Source organism: Toxotes jaculatrix, chromosome 14, assembly GCF_017976425.1.
Source record: "Toxotes jaculatrix isolate fToxJac2 chromosome 14, fToxJac2.pri, whole genome shotgun sequence".
NCBI lineage: Eukaryota > Metazoa > Chordata > Actinopteri > Toxotidae > Toxotes > Toxotes jaculatrix.
Genome location: NC_054407.1, coordinates 12,723,612 through 12,742,350, shown reverse-complemented (window position 1 = coordinate 12,742,350; position 18,739 = coordinate 12,723,612). Strand labels below are relative to the sequence as shown.

General features: G+C 41.9%; 1 protein-coding gene across 2 annotated transcripts in view; it reads left to right on the top strand.

Moving 5' to 3' along the window:
• LOC121192703 (ephrin type-B receptor 1-B) overlaps positions 1 to 11,530 on the top strand; it is a 149,110-nt gene extending 137,580 nt beyond the window's left edge. For both annotated transcript variants that reach the window (XM_041054513.1, XM_041054512.1), the window contains exons 13-17: positions 2,958 to 3,107; positions 5,080 to 5,273; positions 6,479 to 6,634; positions 7,464 to 8,959; positions 11,302 to 11,530. In XM_041054513.1, coding sequence (XP_040910447.1) covers positions 2,958 to 3,107; positions 5,080 to 5,273; positions 6,479 to 6,634; positions 7,464 to 7,572 — 609 coding nt within the window. In that variant the 3' untranslated portion in view covers positions 7,573 to 8,959; positions 11,302 to 11,530. The remainder of the gene's footprint in view (positions 1 to 2,957; positions 3,108 to 5,079; positions 5,274 to 6,478; positions 6,635 to 7,463; positions 8,960 to 11,301) is intronic.
• Positions 11,531 to 18,739: the final 7,209 nt, after the last annotated feature.

Below are 18,739 nucleotides of genomic sequence, written 5' to 3'. Positions count from 1 at the left end.
GTGAAGTAAAAAAGCTGAGTACAAACAAGAACAAACACTGGATTCTTCTTTTCCAGTTACAGCAAGTTTATCCAAGACATTGCAGAATGTTAGTGATGACTGTTATTGTACTCTGACAGGTATATTTGCTCCAGACATTACTTCATTCTGCAGCAGCATGTCAATGACAGTCTACATGAAGGTACAGGGCACAATGGTAGATGCAAAGCTCAACTCACCCCAAAGACGTGACAGGTGTTTCATATCCTTGCTATGTATGTCAGTGTCTGCACACAGACATTACCAGGACCACAACAGACACCTGTAAGTATACACATTACCTGGCCGCCACATGTTTATCCTTCATCTTTCAGACCTGGCTGTCACAGAAACACACTTGTCTCACCGTGATACCTCTTAACCTGACATTCCCAGCACATATCCGTTGCAGTCGCACTCCAGACGTACTGCTAGCTGTCATAACTGGTCACAACCTGTCACAGGCAGCTACAACCAGGTGGAACCAGTCACAAGCTCTAATCTCATTCTGGTGACATAAGGGTGACAGCACACTCTTGTGTCTGCTCAAGGTGTGCTGGATGGGAATTGTGTGGCCTGATGTCACCTATAGGGGGTAAATGGGGAAAACTTTTTTTTGACCATATGTAGGTTTTCAAGGTTATTGTGAGTGCTCATTTTTTTCTCCATAGTGCCAACATTCATCCACCAGAAAATAGACCCATCCAGTATCTCTAAGGCACTTATAAAGAGGATTTTGGGAAGTATCACTTGATATCACCATGTAACTCCTTTCAAGGCCTAGAAGTTCTGCAGCGGCAGCAGTGGCTGTGCTACAGTCTGGTTCATCGACACAAATTCTGAGTTAACTGTCCGAGATAATAGCAATGTGTGAATTCTGTTTTAGGGACATTATTTCACTTCAAGGCAAAAAGAAAACAGCTTGTTCCTTTTTCAGTAGCCAGCACATTATACCGTATCCAGAGAGCTCTCCCCATGCTCCGAGGCTTCACAAAGCATTCACGCCTTTGTGTTGACATTAGGTCTGTTTTAATTCCCATCATCACTTCTACTACCCCCCCAGCTCATTCCTCGTGGTATTAGCACCAATGCTTTTTATTATGTTTTTGCCTCCTTCCCTGTATGCATGAGCTGTTCAGTACTTCATGTTATTAAAGCAGGATTTTGGCAGAGCTATCACTGGCCCACAGCAGTAATTACTACAGGTTTGCATAGCTGCCTCTGACTTGCCCCGTTTGGAAATGTTATTACTAAAGTCTGTCTCATTGGAGGCACAGAGGGAGCTTCTTGTGAAGCCTGTGTCTTTGCTAAGGCCATTTCAGTAACACTCAACTCATATCCCAACAGGGTCCTGGGGCGTGAGACCAGATGTACAGAGCAAAGAAAGGAGTAAGCAAGTAATGATAAAGAGAGGCTGTAATAGCGTTTTGCTTGGAGCAGCTTTTTTTTTTTTTTTAATGTTGTTCTGTGTTTATTTCTTCATTTTTCATTTCATGTATGTTCGTCCAAGCAAAATAATTGACTTGAAGCATTGCCCCTGACAGAGTGACAGATGAAAAAGAAGGGAGATTGGCTGCTTTATATTTTTGTAGGGATGATATTTTGCTTGTATCTGTGTAGCTCCATCGCCCTCAGACAAAAGAAAGGGCAAGAGAAAGTGTCCTGAGGTGTCAGGGTAGATGAAACGATTCAGATATGAACTAGTCTGAAATACGAGAAAAACTCTGAAGTGGCTGGGGCTTAGATAGCCTTTATTCGACTATTGATCTCTTCCTCTTCCATATTTCTTTCTTGTCCTATTGTTTTCTCTGTTTGTCCCACCACTGCCTAATTCCTTCAGTGTTTCATGTTTTTTTTTCTCCACTGGCTGGTATGTTCAACGAGCGCCGAGTGTTTCGGTGTGTCCTGACAGCAGTCTCTATTCAGGGTCAAATGTTAAAAATCTCTCCTCAAGTTCAGCAACCTCAAACCCCAAAGGGGTGTTCATTAATGAGCTCAGCCTCTCCACGCCTGCACTGCCACACAGCACTGATCTGTGGCACCTACATACTGTACACACAGACAGAAAGGCACAAGTAAAGCTGTTTATGATCATTCTTGTCCAGCATTTCAACCATTAGCCTTCAGTATGGAAACGCCTGAAACAAGCATTTTCTGCATCTCATTCTTTTCACTTTGCCACTTGTTTGTTTGTTTCTTTCTTTCTTTCTTTCTTTCTTATCGTTCTTTCTTTCTTTCTTTCTTTCTTTCTTTCTTTCTTTCTTTCTTTCTCTTAGTTTTTGGTTTGTTTCTACCAGCAGCTTACCTGCAAATGATCAGGTTTAGCTGAGTGGCATTATTAAACCAGTGATATAAGGGGAAGTGCTGTAGGGGGGGGTGGCATGGCAGAAACAGGGATTTATGTGTGTCTGTTTGTGTGCACGTGCAGTCATCTATGCCTGTGTCTGTGCGTATGTTTCCGAGTGTGTCTATATATGTGTGTGATTGAGTGTGTGTGTGGAATTTTAAACGAGCAGCTGTCAATTTCAATCAACAGGGCGCGTGGCATGCCTGAGGCCCAGGTAACCCAATTACAGGCAGACACGCTCGACGTACGAGCAGAAGCCCAGGCCTATCTTCCTTTATTCAAACAGGGCTGTGGGAGAGGAGACGCTAAATGTAATGTTGGTCAATGTGTGAAGGGCAAACACTGTTGGGAGCCGCTGCTGAGATAGAGTCAGAATCTTGTATATGTTTTGGTTGCTGGAGGATTGATACACTGGGTGGATGAGGGGCTAAAGAGCAAGATGGATGGAGGCGAGTTCGGCAAGCGAGCTAGTGCAGTTTAGGGTAATAGCCGACTTTAATGCGGTACGACTGAAAAGAAATTTGGTTGTAAACTGTTTTTGATCTCAGGAATTTCTCTCTTTTCACCCCCTGCCTCTTTTTTCTCTCTTAAGGGAGGGAAGATCCCAGTAAGGTGGACAGCACCAGAGGCCATCGCTTACAGAAAGTTCACCTCGGCCAGTGACGTGTGGAGCTACGGCATTGTCATGTGGGAAGTGATGTCATTTGGAGAGAGGCCTTACTGGGACATGTCCAACCAAGATGTAAGTGTTTGTTTCTAAACATCAAAAGAACTCAATTATATAATTACTTTATAAATGTGATATATTTCCTCTTGAAACACAATGTTAGGATGGAACATCAGACAGTGAATGATCAGTGAGCTATGATCAGTTGTGTAGAGGAAGGCCGTCTTACTTGGTAGGACAGGCAGAAAGGTGTAATCGTAAAAAGAATGTGTTGACTTTTTAGTTATACCCACTAATGCAGCGTGGCGTCACCACCGATAAAGTAGCAGTTTTCCAGGAAGTTCAAGTGCCCGTTTCATGAGATTTTCAAGAAAGATCATAAAAAGGAACATTTAAGTTGGGTTTTATTACTTTTCTTAGCTTCTATGCAATAAAAAAAAACAAGTTTGAATCTGAATAAACTGCCTCATTAATAGAACGGCCATTTCCGTACAGATGTGGTTGTACTGCCTTTTTCGCCCCATAGCTACACAATCAAGGATAACTCACAAGAGCGGAAACTGTAATAAATCACACATTTTTTATCAGTTCCCATCTCGTAGTATCATCACTGAAGATGTCCTTGACTCTGACTTTGAAAGCAGTATCACACTAGCCCCTTTCCTTCCTGGCCAGTTTTTGAGAGCAATGAATGATTGCTGAGAGCTCTGCTTTGTTCCCCATGTCCGTTTGGATAAGGTCCACACACACAGACTTCCACAAACACGCAGGCACCATACGCAAACACACACAACCATTGGATATAGTCCCATAGTATGAGGTCTCTCTCCCTAAGCTCTCTTAGTGAGACAACTAGCCAGCCATCAGGCCTCTATGGACCCCACTCCAGGAGGAGCGTCCAACCCAGCAGATGTTGCCTCAGTGGGCCAGCAGCAAACACTGCCTGGTGGGACCAATGCAGGGAAGAGGACTGGCACCACTCAGCATGTCCGGCTGCTCAGTCCACGCACACATACACAATTTAAGACACACACACACACACATACACACAACCAATTCTCCATATGCACCATTTGTCAAGATTCTGCTGAGTTGCACTCAACTCTGGAGTGAAGTTGCCAACCTACCGAGCAGCTAATTTTTAATGATAGTATCTTTTTCACTTGATTTCACACCAGACCTTTATCTTGCAACTATGCATTTTTAAGAAAAGATTATATCTAGAGACATTATAGATATATGCTTAGAGGTAAGAGCTGGGTCCACCAGTGTGCAGTGAAGCAGTCTCTAGTCTTTGTAATGTTTAAGAAGGGGCTCCACAGCTGCAGAATAAGCATGTTTTACTTTGATTAATATATTTGTTTTTACTTTACGGTTGTATATTAATTACAAACCATGCATAACGAATAAACTATGAAGATTATTTGTGAAAGCCGTATGCGCTCCAGTTCTGCACAAATCTTCCTCAGGTTCTGATCGAACTTCACTCAACTCTTACAAAACACTTGAGTCTAACTGTGACTCCCCTGACACTCTTAGTTGTAGCGTCTCTCTACCAAGGCCAGGAAAGCCTGTGCACCTTTTAAAAGACGTGTCAAGAAGCTGTACTTCACAGTGTTAATTATATGCAATCTACCCAATCCCCAAGGACTTCTTTCTACAGTGGCATTACCTCTGCTCCCCTTCCCTTCTCTTGCCTCGCTCTGTCCTCCAGGAATGACATGTGATTGGTTAGAGTCAAGAGGAAGGGCATATCAGCCTGAATGCTAACTGTCGGTTGAGTGACCAGAAGAGTCTGTCTCTGTGGGGTGGAAAGTGGATTGCTGGTGGGGATGTTGTTGAGGCAGTGGTGAGCGTGTCAGGATTACAGAGTGTATATGCAGTTACTGAAAATTAGCGACAACCAGTCAGCTTGTAGAAAAACACTATTAGCGACTGCGATTAGTTGTAATTAACTGTATGACTTAACTGTAGTACACAGAATTATCACTTATATCAGTTTTGGAATAGATAACACCTGCACCCCCTCCTACCTTTTCTCCCTTAGGTGATTAATGCCATTGAGCAGGACTACCGTCTGCCACCGCCCATGGACTGCCCCAGTGCCTTGCACCAGTTGATGCTGGACTGCTGGCAGAAAGACCGCAATGTACGACCCCGCTTCACTGACATCGTCAGCACCCTGGACAAGATGATCCGTAACCCCACCAGTCTCAAAGCTGTAGCCAACATCCCTGCAGTGTGAGTAAAAACACATTTTCAACACTTTTTACATAACATACACATTTACCCCAAAGTGGACATTCAGTATACACAAACATTCTTTTCATCTGCTTGTATTTATAGTATTTACACATACCGTCCTCACCCAGCACACACATGTTTACTTTTTTATCCTCTCATAAAATAAACATGAATTTATTACTTATGATTGCATTAAATCTGAACTTTTCCTCCCCAGGATTTTTTTTCCCTCCTGCTTGTAAGTCACTCACCCATCCACCCCCTCCATACTGGCCTTACAAAGTTCACTTTTTCCTCATTTTGCAGTACTACATAAATTTTTCTTATCCCATAATGGCAGAGCAAAAACATGTTTTTAGAGAAATTAAAACCTACAGAAACCTCTAATTTACATACATATTCAAAATGTTTATTCGTTATTTTGCGGAGGCACCATTGGCCTTGATTTGTTTTGAATCTTACCAGGCACGATTTTGGCAGTTTGCTCTCTTTGTTTTAGACAGTTTTTCTACCCCATCTCAAAGACCCTTTCAAGCTGATGCAGACTGTCTCTGTCTCTGGCTTTGGATGGGCCACTGAGGGTCATTCACAGACTTGTCGTGATGCCACTTGTTTTGGCTGTGTGCTTTGTTTTGCTGCCATGTTGTAAGGTGAACTTTTGGCCCCATGTGAGTTTGAATTTCTGCAGTGGAGCATGTTCTTTTTCAAGATCCCCCTGTATTTAGCTCAGTTTACAGCTTCTTTAAATGTGACCAGTTTCCTAATATCTGACCCTGAGTAACGTCACCACAGCATGCTTTATTCTGGGGATAGTATTGGCCTGGTAATAAGTGGTATCTTTGTTTTTGCTAGTTGCAACACTTAGCATTCAGGCCAAGGAGTGACTACTCCCATGATACAAGAAAATATCTGCGCTTTTTAAAATTTCATTATAGATAAACAGATAGATATATCGCTCGATGGATCAGGTCAGTATTCATGCAGTAGATTCACACATGCACACGGTCTCCTTCTCCGTCTTGCATCCTCTCACATACACCCACGCAAACATCATGACCACAGTTACTCTCCTTCTCTTTAAATTCTCCTTGCTTTATATTGCATCAAAGCACTGCTCCATAACTCCACTTACACCCTCCTTCTCTCCCTCTCTCTCTCTCTCTCTCTCTCTCTCTCTATTTCTCTCTCTCCCTCCCCTCCAGGCCTTCTCAGCCACTGTTGGACAGATCCATACCTGACTTCAACACCTTCAGCTCAGTAGAGGACTGGCTCACTGCCATCAAGATGAGCCAGTACAGAGACAACTTCCTCAACTCAGGCTTTACCTCCCTACAGCTGGTGGCTCAAATGACCTCGGAGTGAGTTCACCTGCTCGTGTGCAAATGACGAGTTCCAAACCCATATGGCACTTGATGGGCACACTTGTATAAAATGACTCAACATCAAGTGCATGTATTTTTGGCATGAATGCGCGCCCAGTGACTCAAGTCTTTAAATGATTGCATCAAAGTAAAGTCTGTATGGGTAATGCATAAAAATATGAGTCATTATAACAGAAAATAACTTAGCTATTTTGGTGGAAATATTTCCATCTGTGCCATTCAAGTATTACAATATAATAATTAAGCATTTTCCAAAATGTGGATGAATGAAGATGGATGTAAATCCTTTAAATACACATTGTAAGAGGCATATTTATTCACTGTTGTTCATGTGGAGTATTTCAGAGGTTGGGTCATGATAGCAATTCTCATAGCACTTGTAGTACCAACAGACACAAATACTGCACTCCATTTATTTTAATTAACAATGTTGCTTGGTCTACAAATTTATGTGAAAATGTAAAATCATCAAAACATTTTTTATTAAAAATGTATGCTTGGGGCTTGGTGGCATTTATGCAGTCTCTTTGCAATGCAAAGCAACATGTATTACTGTCTTCTCTCAAGTGATAGAATTCATTTTGTAAATTTGTGTTTTCATTCATTCTTGCTTTCCATCCTGAAATCGTGGTTTCATATATAGTGATGTCAGGTCACATCAGGAAACACATTTTTTGACAGTATAATAGCTTCATACTCAAACAATCTATTCCATCTTCAATATGATGGAAATCCTTTCATCTATTGCTTCAAAATATGTTCTTGCTTTTCAATTTTCTTTCTTTCTCTGCCTCTTTCTCTCTAGGGACTTGCTGAGAATAGGAGTGACCCTGGCAGGCCACCAGAAGAAGATCCTCAGTAATATCCAGTCCATGAGGGTGCAGATGAGCCAGTCACCCATCACCATGGCATGACTACAGGGGGCGCTGTGCCACGGAACGGGGAGCATTCGCGGGACCAACAACAATGGCAGCCCGCGAATGACCCCCGATCCATCGGAACGCGCCAGAGTCGAGACTATTGTCTTAATCTAATCCACTACCATGACAACAGGAGACCAGGGTCTACACTACCATATGGTTAACAGCTATCACACTTCATGCAATCCATGCCAGGAGTTCAGGGTCCAGACTTGATACTGTTTATCTACTTATTCACTAAAGGAGGACAGAACATCGTTTGCTGTGGTTATGAACAGCCATTCATGTCATTATGAACCAAAATAACTCCAACAATCAGACATCGACACAGGGAATCTCTCACAATTTCAGACTGTATGGTAAATTGAGTGATATTGTACTTCTATATTATCTGGACTAGAAGATGTTAAAATTGTAAACAGAAGTGTGAGACATTTAGAAAACAACGTGTGACCCGTGATTTTATCCATACCATCGTCAGTGTGTGCAATGAAGATGCCTTGACCTGGCCAGAAATAAGTCCCAGAAGAAAAAGCAATTACCAGTAGGAATAATTGGAGGAAGACAGAAGAAGAATACAGGGATGTACAGTGGAGCACTGTTTTCAACTTTCACATCATCTTTTACTTGTTTGAAGAATTTGACAAAATGTATCGTAAATGAACTGGTGAAAATTCAGAGCTTAGTTCTATTTTTTGTCTTCTACCATCTGTTTGTTTGTTTTACCACTATAGCAAGATGCCGCCCACTCGTATTTTAACTTTAACACTACCTGTGGAGTCCTGGGTGGAAGGCCTTGCCAAAGGACTTCTTAGCCAGCCCCACCCAGATTCAGAGAATATAAATATGTTTATCTCTTGCTAAATATGATTATATCTTTCATAATAAACCTTCATATTGAAGGTGATATGTATGGATATGTATGTACAGAACTCTGCTTGCATTTTTGGCAAAGACATGTTTGTTGACTAGATTGTGATAGACACATGCAATGTGTAGATTCCTACGGTGCCCTAGTTCCCTTCCGACAACTTGAACAGAGGACACTGGCTTGTACTTCCCCCTGTTCCAGGGGCACGAGGACAATCCTGACTGAATCTGAACCTGAGGAAAATGTAAAAGGAATCGTGGGCGAAGAAGTGGTATTGTAGATCTATATGAAAATTGCTGTAGGAGTTAAAATAGTTGACAAAATATCCATTTATTGGAGATCATGTTAAATGTGGGTGTACACATGCTGTCTTTTGCTGGTGAGCACTTACTTGTACAGATATGATTTATGTTTCGTTTTCTTTTTGATCTGTCGTTGTTTGTATTGGGAGGGCTCAGCACCATCCAGAGGGGAAGGAAGCTCTACGCCTCAGCCGGCCCAAATCCAATGGTAAGTACCTGCTGATCACACAGGAAAAACACTGCTTAACATCAAATTGCTCTATATTTTGTGGATTTTATTTTAGGCAAATCCATTTAGTCCTTCTCATGGGTGCCGCAAATATCTTGGCCAAGGCAAGATTTGCTGCAAGTTTGAAATGCATGGGAGAGTAGCTAATCAAGGCGCTGTAAATCGGAGTGAATCAGCATCACTTCTCTACACAGTGAAAATGAACATCTGGGCTGAGGTTTGCCAACAGACGCCTGATGCCATTCCGATGAACATTCAGACTTTAAATAGCCCACACGGGCACACTGCTTACAGCGTAGCACAGTCTCCCATAGATTGCTGTAGCTAAACTGCTGAGTAAATCTATGCACTCTCACTATATGCTGCTGCCATATGGGTAGGCAGGTTGAGTGCAAACCGCCTTGGTGCCACAGAGAGTTTCATGCATGTATGAATTTCTCCATAACTCTAAGCTGCAGAATTCTGTGTTTTGAAATGTGCCTTTTGGTAGTACTGGATTATGAGATATCTACATTATTACCAAAGGAAAGTCGTGGATGACTGTCTATGAAATTACACTGCAGTATTTTTGAATATAGCTCTGAACAGTGCACAAGGATAATTTCTCGTTTTTTGTTTTTTTTTTGTCACGGCACTGGGCTTTATTATTGCGATGAGACTGGACTGTGCGGTTCGATTTTTTTTTTCTTCTTGCTGGTCCCTTGCTTTAATCTCAGGCTTTGGGAAAACAAAGGGGTATTGCTATTTTATTTCATGAATCAAGTTAGTTCAAGTGTTGATAAAATAATGTAAGTAACACTGGCCTTTAAAATTGAGAGCAAACTGACCTGAATGTTCCTGTGGCAATACTCCTTTGACATACAGCCATGGCAGCAAAGTCTCTTAGCTCACAGACAATTATCATGAGCTATTGTAGCAACAATTCTTTGCAGTAGCTGTGACCCTGCTAAAATCCCTTTTGGCCCTATTTGAAGAGACATGAGTGACGACGGTTCTAACCACCTTGCATCCAAAATTAGAAATTGATGGCAGGCCCATTAGCAGATTATTAAGTATACTCACCACCCTCAAGTCATCCTCCTCCTCCACTGTCTGTCCTGCCCTCTCTCCCGGCTACTCCAGCTGGCAGATCTCCAGCTAATTTATCCTGGGTGTAACCAAGCTGTCCTGGGCCAGGACTGGGCTGGTCTGGGCTAGAGGCCGGCCTGAGAAATGGTTGGCTCCATGCTCCAGTGGGCCCAGGCAGGGGTGCTAACATCTGCTGGGACCCCTGTATGAAAGGCATCTGATCAGCCATGGGGGCGAGGGGGAGACTGATGGGAGCATCAAAAAACAAACACACACACACACACACACACACACACACACAGTCTCTCTCTCTCTCTCTCTCTCTCTCTCTCACACACACACACACACACATTGAGGAACCCTTAATTATGTTATTCTCATATCTGGTTTCCAGCCTGATGCTTAATGACGAGAAAGTGGGCTGAGACCTGACAGAGTGTGTGCATATGTGAAAAGGAGAGGGGGATGAGTCAGTTTACAGGAGGGCGGGGTTGCAGGGCAGAAGTGGCATATATAAGAAATGGATAGATGAAAGTCAGAAAGTTAGTTCATTGAAGTGAATCAGTCACTTTCATCTTGCAGTGTGGTTTATATGGCAACATCTCTTTGATTATGTAAATGTTAATTTCTTTAGTTTGGTAATGGAAAATACTGTAATCAAGCAACTGGATTGGCTCATGGACAAAATCAATTGCCTTTTCTTTTCCATTCTCCAAGTCACTGAATTACCAAGTATTCCTAAATATAATCACATGCTCCTCAAGATTGGCATAAATCCCTTTCACTGAAGCCAGTGATTCAATTTGAATGCATTAGTCCTCTATTCAGCTCAGTCTTATGTATTTGCTTTTCAACCCAAGAGCCTGTGAATGAGATGATAAAATGTATTCATTATGCAACAGTGTAATTCTTTTTTTTCCATTTGCTCTGTTTGTCTTTCTAAATATCTGACTGTAATGACACTCCAGTGTTATGAATGGAGAGGCGGTTCGCCATCCCTCTCTGAAAGCTGTTTCATATGGAGGCCATTCATCACACACAGATACAAAACACAAGAACGGAGCTTGTTAAATGTTTCATGGTGCTGTAACTGTCAGAGAAGTGACCAATGATCCTTTTAGTAGCTGATTTCATGCCTGTCATTTATTGGTCAGAAGAGCGGAATCCGTGTTCACCTCAACATGACCTGACATGACGCCGTGCAAAACTAAACTTATTAAACTACTCCATTCCTTTTTCTTCTTCTGTTTCAGAATGCGGACTTAGAGATTTACACGCACATAAAACAGCACACACATAGCACTTCATATTTACACATTCACACATGCACTCACACAGTGAACACCCTGAGGATTTGCTGTCGGCAGCCAACGAGGAGGAGGACCAGGTGAAATGAAACCTTTCTGGGATCCCAGTCACAAACCTCCCTCTATGGTACGCGATGGATGGTGGAGCTGAACATGAGTGTGCACATGTCATAGTTTGTTTGTGTGTGTGCACATGTCATAGTTTGTTTGTGTGTGTGTGTGTGTGTGTGTGTGTGTGTGTGTGTGTGTGTGTGTGTGTGTGTGTGTGTGTGTGTGTGTGTGTGTGTGTGAAAGAGAGAGAGAGACTGATTGTGTGCGTGTGTGCGTGTGTGCGTGCGTGCATGCGCATAGCGGGCACATCTGTGTGTACAGACATCTACGTGTTCACAGGTACATTGTTTAAGAGCGTGAACGGTTCTGTTTTTTCTTTTTGTTTCTGTATAGCTACCACTTGTAAATTGTGACAAGTACGTGTCAAGAGTTTGTAAGCTGTAACTTTCTGAGAACTATTGTACTAAAATGCACTCAATAAAGGCCTTGGAAAACAAATCAGTCACTTTATGTTCTGTGACTCAATGGGTGATAATTCTTTTTTCATTAATGGTGAGTCAAGAAAGCAGAGACGGAGGGTTATTATCCAGTAACACTACTGTCAGCGCTGTGCATGAATGTGACGTCTAATGCTTGCTTTCATAATGGCTAAGGAAATAAACAGCTTTTTGTCACTGTGGGTCTGGCTGGCAGCACGTGTTAAAAGCCGTCAGCCACTAATAAATGAGCCGTCACTCTGATTACACGTAAACCCAAAAAATGGCTCTCTGAGAAAAGTGACAATATTTTGACAAACTAGTGCAAATTATACTCCCATCTAAACTCTTATCTGTGTCTCCAACAGACGTTTACACACACATACATACAGTACAAATACACAAGCAGTTACAGTAGTCTTGGAAATTCCGGTTGTCAGGGACTTGTGGAGCACTTTACACACTGGAAAATGGGTTGCACAGTAATGATATGGTTAATGAGGTGAGTCAAAAGATATGGGGATGAATCCAACTCTCAGCATTCCTCCATAGCTGTTTATTGACTCTAATTGATTGATAATATCCAACTCCATATTAGCAAGAGAGACTGCTGCGCAGGGGCTGTGCCAAACAGACAGGAAGCCAAGATTCATGAAACAGTCAATCTTCTGCAACTCTTTTGACATGGTGTTGACAAAAAAAATGTGGGTATCTTTGAATTAAGATTACCTTAACACCATGCTGAAAATGTGCATTTCACTGGTTGCATTTCAGTAGTTGAGGGTTTCCACTCATTCTCCCCCAAGGACAATGTTATGTGGCTCACACTAGAAACACTTCTATGGTTTGGATCAGTGTGAAAGAGCCCAGGCTGAAGAATCCCTTCAAAAGATTAACAACTGCTTTAGAAAATATCTGCTTTTTTGATCAAAAATTGACAGCACAGCCCGTGCACATAGAAGATAATAACAACTCCCAAGGTGCATTTCAGCAAGAAGCATTCCATCACAAAGGGCCAGCAAGTCATCCAACTAAAACAACCATATAGGTCGTTTGTCCCTTCCCTCTGAGGCGCCATAGGAACATCTCATTTAATAGTGCCCATGTAACAAGGCAGCAGGTGTACTGGAACTTCTGGTCACATTTAGCTAAATTCAGCAACTATAGCTGAATCTAATTTGTTCTCCATGGCAATGGTAGCCAAGGCTCATTTGTAGAGTAGTATTTAGAGCCGCTGACCATGCCAAAATGACAGACAACACAGGATTTCTCAGAAAAATAATTAAAATTGGTGACCATAATATAAACTTATAGGACAGAGTGGGAAAGAAACAGAGGCAGTCAGGCAGTCTTACAGGTTTTAAACAAACCCCCAGGTTATCCAAATATTATTTGCAAGACAAAATGAAGGCGACCAGTAAAATGACTACCCAAACTGTCCATCATAGTTTATAGGCTCATTTCCTGGTCCAATTTTGACCTTCCATATACATCATGGCAGTGCACGCACAGTTTTTCTGTGCAGGGACAAACATTACAGGTGCAACCTCAGTAATTACTCTAGTGTATCATTGTTACCTTAAGAAATGATGTAATCTATGCAGAGAAGATCAAAGTTGTATTAAATATATTTTTTCTTTAGTGGTAGAAGTCTTTGTCAGCCAATGCTTAAGACAAACCTGTGATGTACTACAACAAATGTTTAACAGGAAATGTCTTATTGCTCAGGAGACAGTTCAAGGTCATGTGAATGGCTTAATTGCACTTGTAGCACTTCACTAATAGTTAATGACCATTGATATGGTGATGTTCTTTATGGTATCCTTCTCCTACGCCTTTAGCCTTTAATTGGGCCTGTTTGTCACTTTAATCAGAGCAATTAGAGAGATAGAGGAAGATATTGCCTGCCTGACAAGGAGTACCACATTACATTAGGTGTGAACGCTGATTTGTGCGTGTATGTGTGTCTGTGTGTAAGAGAAATCGCACGAGATAGACAGATTGAGGCTGACAGAAAGCCAAAGCAGTAAAGACAGAGATGAGTACAGAGAGCGTTCTCTTAAAAGTATACTCCATCCGTAACAGGGTGTTTATCACTGATGGAGAAGTCAGTTAATTTTATTTCACATTAAAGTCACAGGAAGTTTGAAAAGTGACTTCTCAGCAGCAAATCTTCACCTTAATCAATATTCCCTGAGCAATCACCTGTGAGAAAGGGATTGGTGCACAGCAGGGAACTCCTGCAGAGAGAAGGGGAGAGAGTTGGAGAAAAAGCAATCCATCCAGTGGTGCAGATCAGAGTGTGGGAGTAGAAAACTTGGAGGGAATACTGAGTGAAGGACAGTGGAGGAACACAGTGAACTTACAACCATGGCACAAAGATGATGGCAGAGAGATAGTGAAAGACTCCTGGCAGAGAGAGAGAGAGGAATGGTTAAACTGAAAGTAGGCATTTCTCAAATCCTTGTCCTTAGCCCTATGTATGTGTCCTTACAGTACCTGTGTGTGTGTGTGAGCATTTTTAAAATATTTATTCCACAAAACACAGAGAAGATGACATGACTAGAGTTGCGTCAATCCCCAGTGACTCCCCCTGTGAGATTGTCTGAGGCCTAAGTCTAATCTCAGCTCTTGCTGGCTGCAGGGCCTCAGTAAGCTGTCTGCATATTTACAGTGATCTTGGGGGCCTAGGAAAAGCCCAGAGCACAAACTGCTCTAGGAGACCTGAGTCTGAATATGGTTCACAAGCTCTATGGAGCCTTGTGTTGTTTTCTGATGTGCATAACTTAACAAATAATTTAATTTCGGATAAAGATGGGTTACAAAAAAATCACAGCTTCAGTGCTCCTTTGCTTAGATTCTAAAAGTCTCTGGAACTATACTGGGTGGATCAAAAGCTGTTCCCTCATTTGCTGTTTTCGATAATGGCGAAAGGGTTCTGACAAGCTGGTCCAAAATCTCCCGAAAGTGTTAAACTGGGTTGATATCTGGTGATTCTGGTCATTTTCATCAAGATATTCAGCGAACCCTGGTGCACTGTACACCCTCCGTCCTTAGACCTTTGGTTAACAAAAAAAACCTTCCCAAAGAAGGTGGAAATCTCAGGAAGAGAAAAATAGGACAGATCCCTCTTTCAGGATGGATGGACATGTAATAGATGTTGTATGTACAGGGCAGACAGAAATAACTAATATATTCTATGTAGAAACAGAATGATAATGTTGGGTAAACCGATTGCAAACATGAGGAATATGGATCTGGGAAAATGTTGAGCAAATGCCAAGAGCTGCCAAAACTGGAAGGACCTGAAACACATGACCTCCTCTGTTCTAGGAAGACTAGGAAACAGGACAGGCTGCATGTACATGCATGAGTTAAAATTCGAGGATACCGTTCATACAGACATATGAATAGCTGACAGAAGAAATAATAGGTGAAGCTGAATCTCCTAGAGGGCAAAGATCAGAGTCAGAGATGTCTGATCTCTGCTGCCCAGTCATATGAGTTTTAAAGCTGATGTGTGTGCAGCCCAGCTTCTCAGAGAGACAGGTTCAGAGATATAAAAAAGAAAAAACAAAGAAAAACAGTAAATGAGTAGAAGACTGTACTCTCTTTCTGCCTCAATAAAACAGTGCAAGAGCACATGCAGAGCCCTCTGACTTATGTGGCCACGTGTAATCTGGCTGAACAGGTATTAACCTTCAGCTTCTTTTTCTCGCTTCAAAAGCCAAATTTGGTCTTTGTGGAGACAACATAGCTAATGCTGCTCAATTCATTCCACCGTAACGATGGAGAATTTGCATTTCACTTGTTCAGTAATTAAGTTATTGATGGACCTCAGTGAATTTGCTAAATGTGGAAATACTGCTTTGCTTAATCAAGATGTCAGTTGCGAGATTCAAAGCGTATCTCTCTTAATAGTAGAAGACATTTCTCCTTTTGTGTATAGAAAGAGAAATCTAGCACCTGGGTCAAATGAGATTTTATGTCTCGGAGGAGTTCATCAAATTTAATTATGATACATATAATTACCAAAAGCAATCTTCTGTGTGGTAGGAATAATCATTTCAAAGAGACGTTGGCACCTGCAGGGGTAAGGCATAATTTAGAGACAGTCTAGAGTGACAGGAGAAAGCAAGTGAGGGAGAAAGAGACAGAAACGGGTGATTGCTGTACGCTCCACTGGGAAAACAACAGCAGTCGGCCTGTGACGGTCTGCTGTTTAGTATCGGAAAGAATTACAAAAGGACATTTGGCAAGCACTTCATTTTGTTAGACTATGAAAACATGGCTATCTTTCATCATACTTGTGAATGGGAGAACATAAACACAAAAATGTTGCAGAATCCAGATGTTTGGTAGATGAGCCGGATTTGTCATAACGATATGTGAAGAAAGACAATCAGTAGCTGTGCAGCAGGTACAGAGTGAACAGCACTGAGGAGCTGGAGGAAGAAGTGAGTTATGATGGCTTGAGGATCACAGCTGTAATTGGTTCTTTCACAGGGTGAGAAGGGGTAGGGGTTATGGGGAGAGACATTACCCCCCCTTTCACACACACACACACACACACTCCACCTCACAAGTTCCCCACCCATCCCAGAAACCCCCCGCAGAGCCTAATCCCACACAGAGCCCCTCTCAGCTCCTCCCGCCTTCGATTGCAGCAAAAATCAATGAAATATTTTCCCACCAAAATGAAGAGGAACAATGGATGAGATCCGCACGTCAAGGTCTTCCTAATTAGAGAGTTCACACAAAAGGGCTCCTTTGCTTCATGGCTTGCAGAACAGAGAGAGACAGGGTGGAAGAGGAGAAAGAATAAATAGTGACTGATGAAGGTCATACACTTCCCACTCGTTGCTCCCTTCTCTCTAATATCGGCTTCATAACTCATAACCTTGGCTGCCAAAGTACATCTGAACCACTGACATCCCTCCATGTTTCTAGCCATAGCTGTGCACACAGCATGCCATGCCAGAAGCTACAAGCTTTTCCTCTCCTTGTCTCCTTTCCTGATGTGTAAAGAGACATGTGACTGCATTTTATCACATCTAACGCTCAAAATGGAAGCGGAAATCCTGCCATATTGTTGTATTATTGAAAGGCCCTCAGTAAGTGCAGTTTACCTTCTGCACTTACTGGGGGCAAACTGTGCCTTTCTTGTGTCGAAATTCTACAATGCCCTTAGCTCGACTGCCGCCACAGGGTGACGCATGAGAGAAGGTGATAACAGACGATGCTGACCTCTCTCTAATGAGGGTGTTGGAATAAAGATATGTAAATTTCCCTTCACGTTTACCTTCAACCCTTTGTGTCAAGAAGGACTGATAGACTTTATCTCCACTTCTGCTGTACAGTATATACCTGTATCACCACGGCTGCAGATGATTCATTAAAACCCTCCTCAGCTCATCATAAAAATGCAGTGCATCACTTTTTCTCCACTCTTACAGTTACTTCTCAGACTACGTTCTTATGGACAGGCACTGCACGGTAGTGATGCATGTGAAGCAGAATTATGTAGAGCAGTGAAATATTGGTTAATGGCAGTCATTACTGCTCTTAACCAGCACCTGCCATCTTAACAGATGCTCATAGCATTGAGAGCTACGCTCCATAGATGCACTTCAGCTGGCATTATGGCATTCATACTTGGTGAAGAGGGATACACTGCACAGTCATACTTTATGTGATGCTGTTAACTGGCTGCTGCAAAGCTCCACAGGGAAAATACAACACATTCAGCTTTATGACTCACTGGTGTGGCCATACTGACTAAAGAACGTATAAAATGTATACTTTAGGTCTCCAGTTCTCATTGGCTAAAATACCCAAGTAAAAAAGACCTATATCAGTTTGACACTGTTAAGAATAACAAAGGTTATTCTTACCCATATAGGAGGTACTGTGGCTAGCTAAGGTTTTCAGGTAGAAATGTCAGAGAGAAGATCTCATGTCAAACAGTGTGATTTCACTGGTAGCAACAGGCTTACTATAAACACTACAAAAACCTGGGGTTGTCCTGATAACCTACTGTTAGCATTAACTGCAATGTCCTGGTACAGATCTGGCTGGGGACATTGATACATGTTATTTTCCATCTCTTTTTTTTTTCTCCTGACTTCATGTCATCTCTCTACTTTGAACTATCAATTAAAATTAAAATAACTAAAACAGCAACAAGAGACAAACAAGGAAAAAAAAAAACAGCAAGGATGTTTCTGCAGTGTTTTACAAAGGGATCAGTGCATACAACACAATTCAAGTTCAACCCGAATAGCAGTAACAATGTAGGGACATGGATACAATGAGACCCTGAGACTGTTGCCCCACAGAAAGAAGGCTTCCCTACATACCTAACCCAGAGAACTACACTATGTTGCTTAGTCAAACTATTAATATTCAATAATCAGAACTGATTAAAATGCTCTGCTTACACAAATCACAAAAAACAATGAAAAAATCTACCTCTATTTTATTTAACCAGGTAAGTCTCTATGACACAGAAATAACAACACTCAACAAGTCTTCCCAGAAAGAATTGTCTCATATTCTTAATTTTTAGAAGATAAAATTTCTCCTAACAGTTTCATAATGGCTCAGATGTCTCAACCTACGTCCCCATGTTGTCCACCAACAGCATTTTGTGACGAAAGGGACTAGAGGTGTATGTTGGGAAAACATCCCTGTCACCTTACCCACTTCACTTAATAAATACCACTAGAATCTGCCGCTTGCTATGATTATGGTGAAGAGGTAGCATGGAAAACTAATTCATATCACCTGGCTGCAGGACCCTGAGAAGCTGTCTCTGACCTTGTAGGGTCAATAGAGTGCTGTATACATTGAGTGCT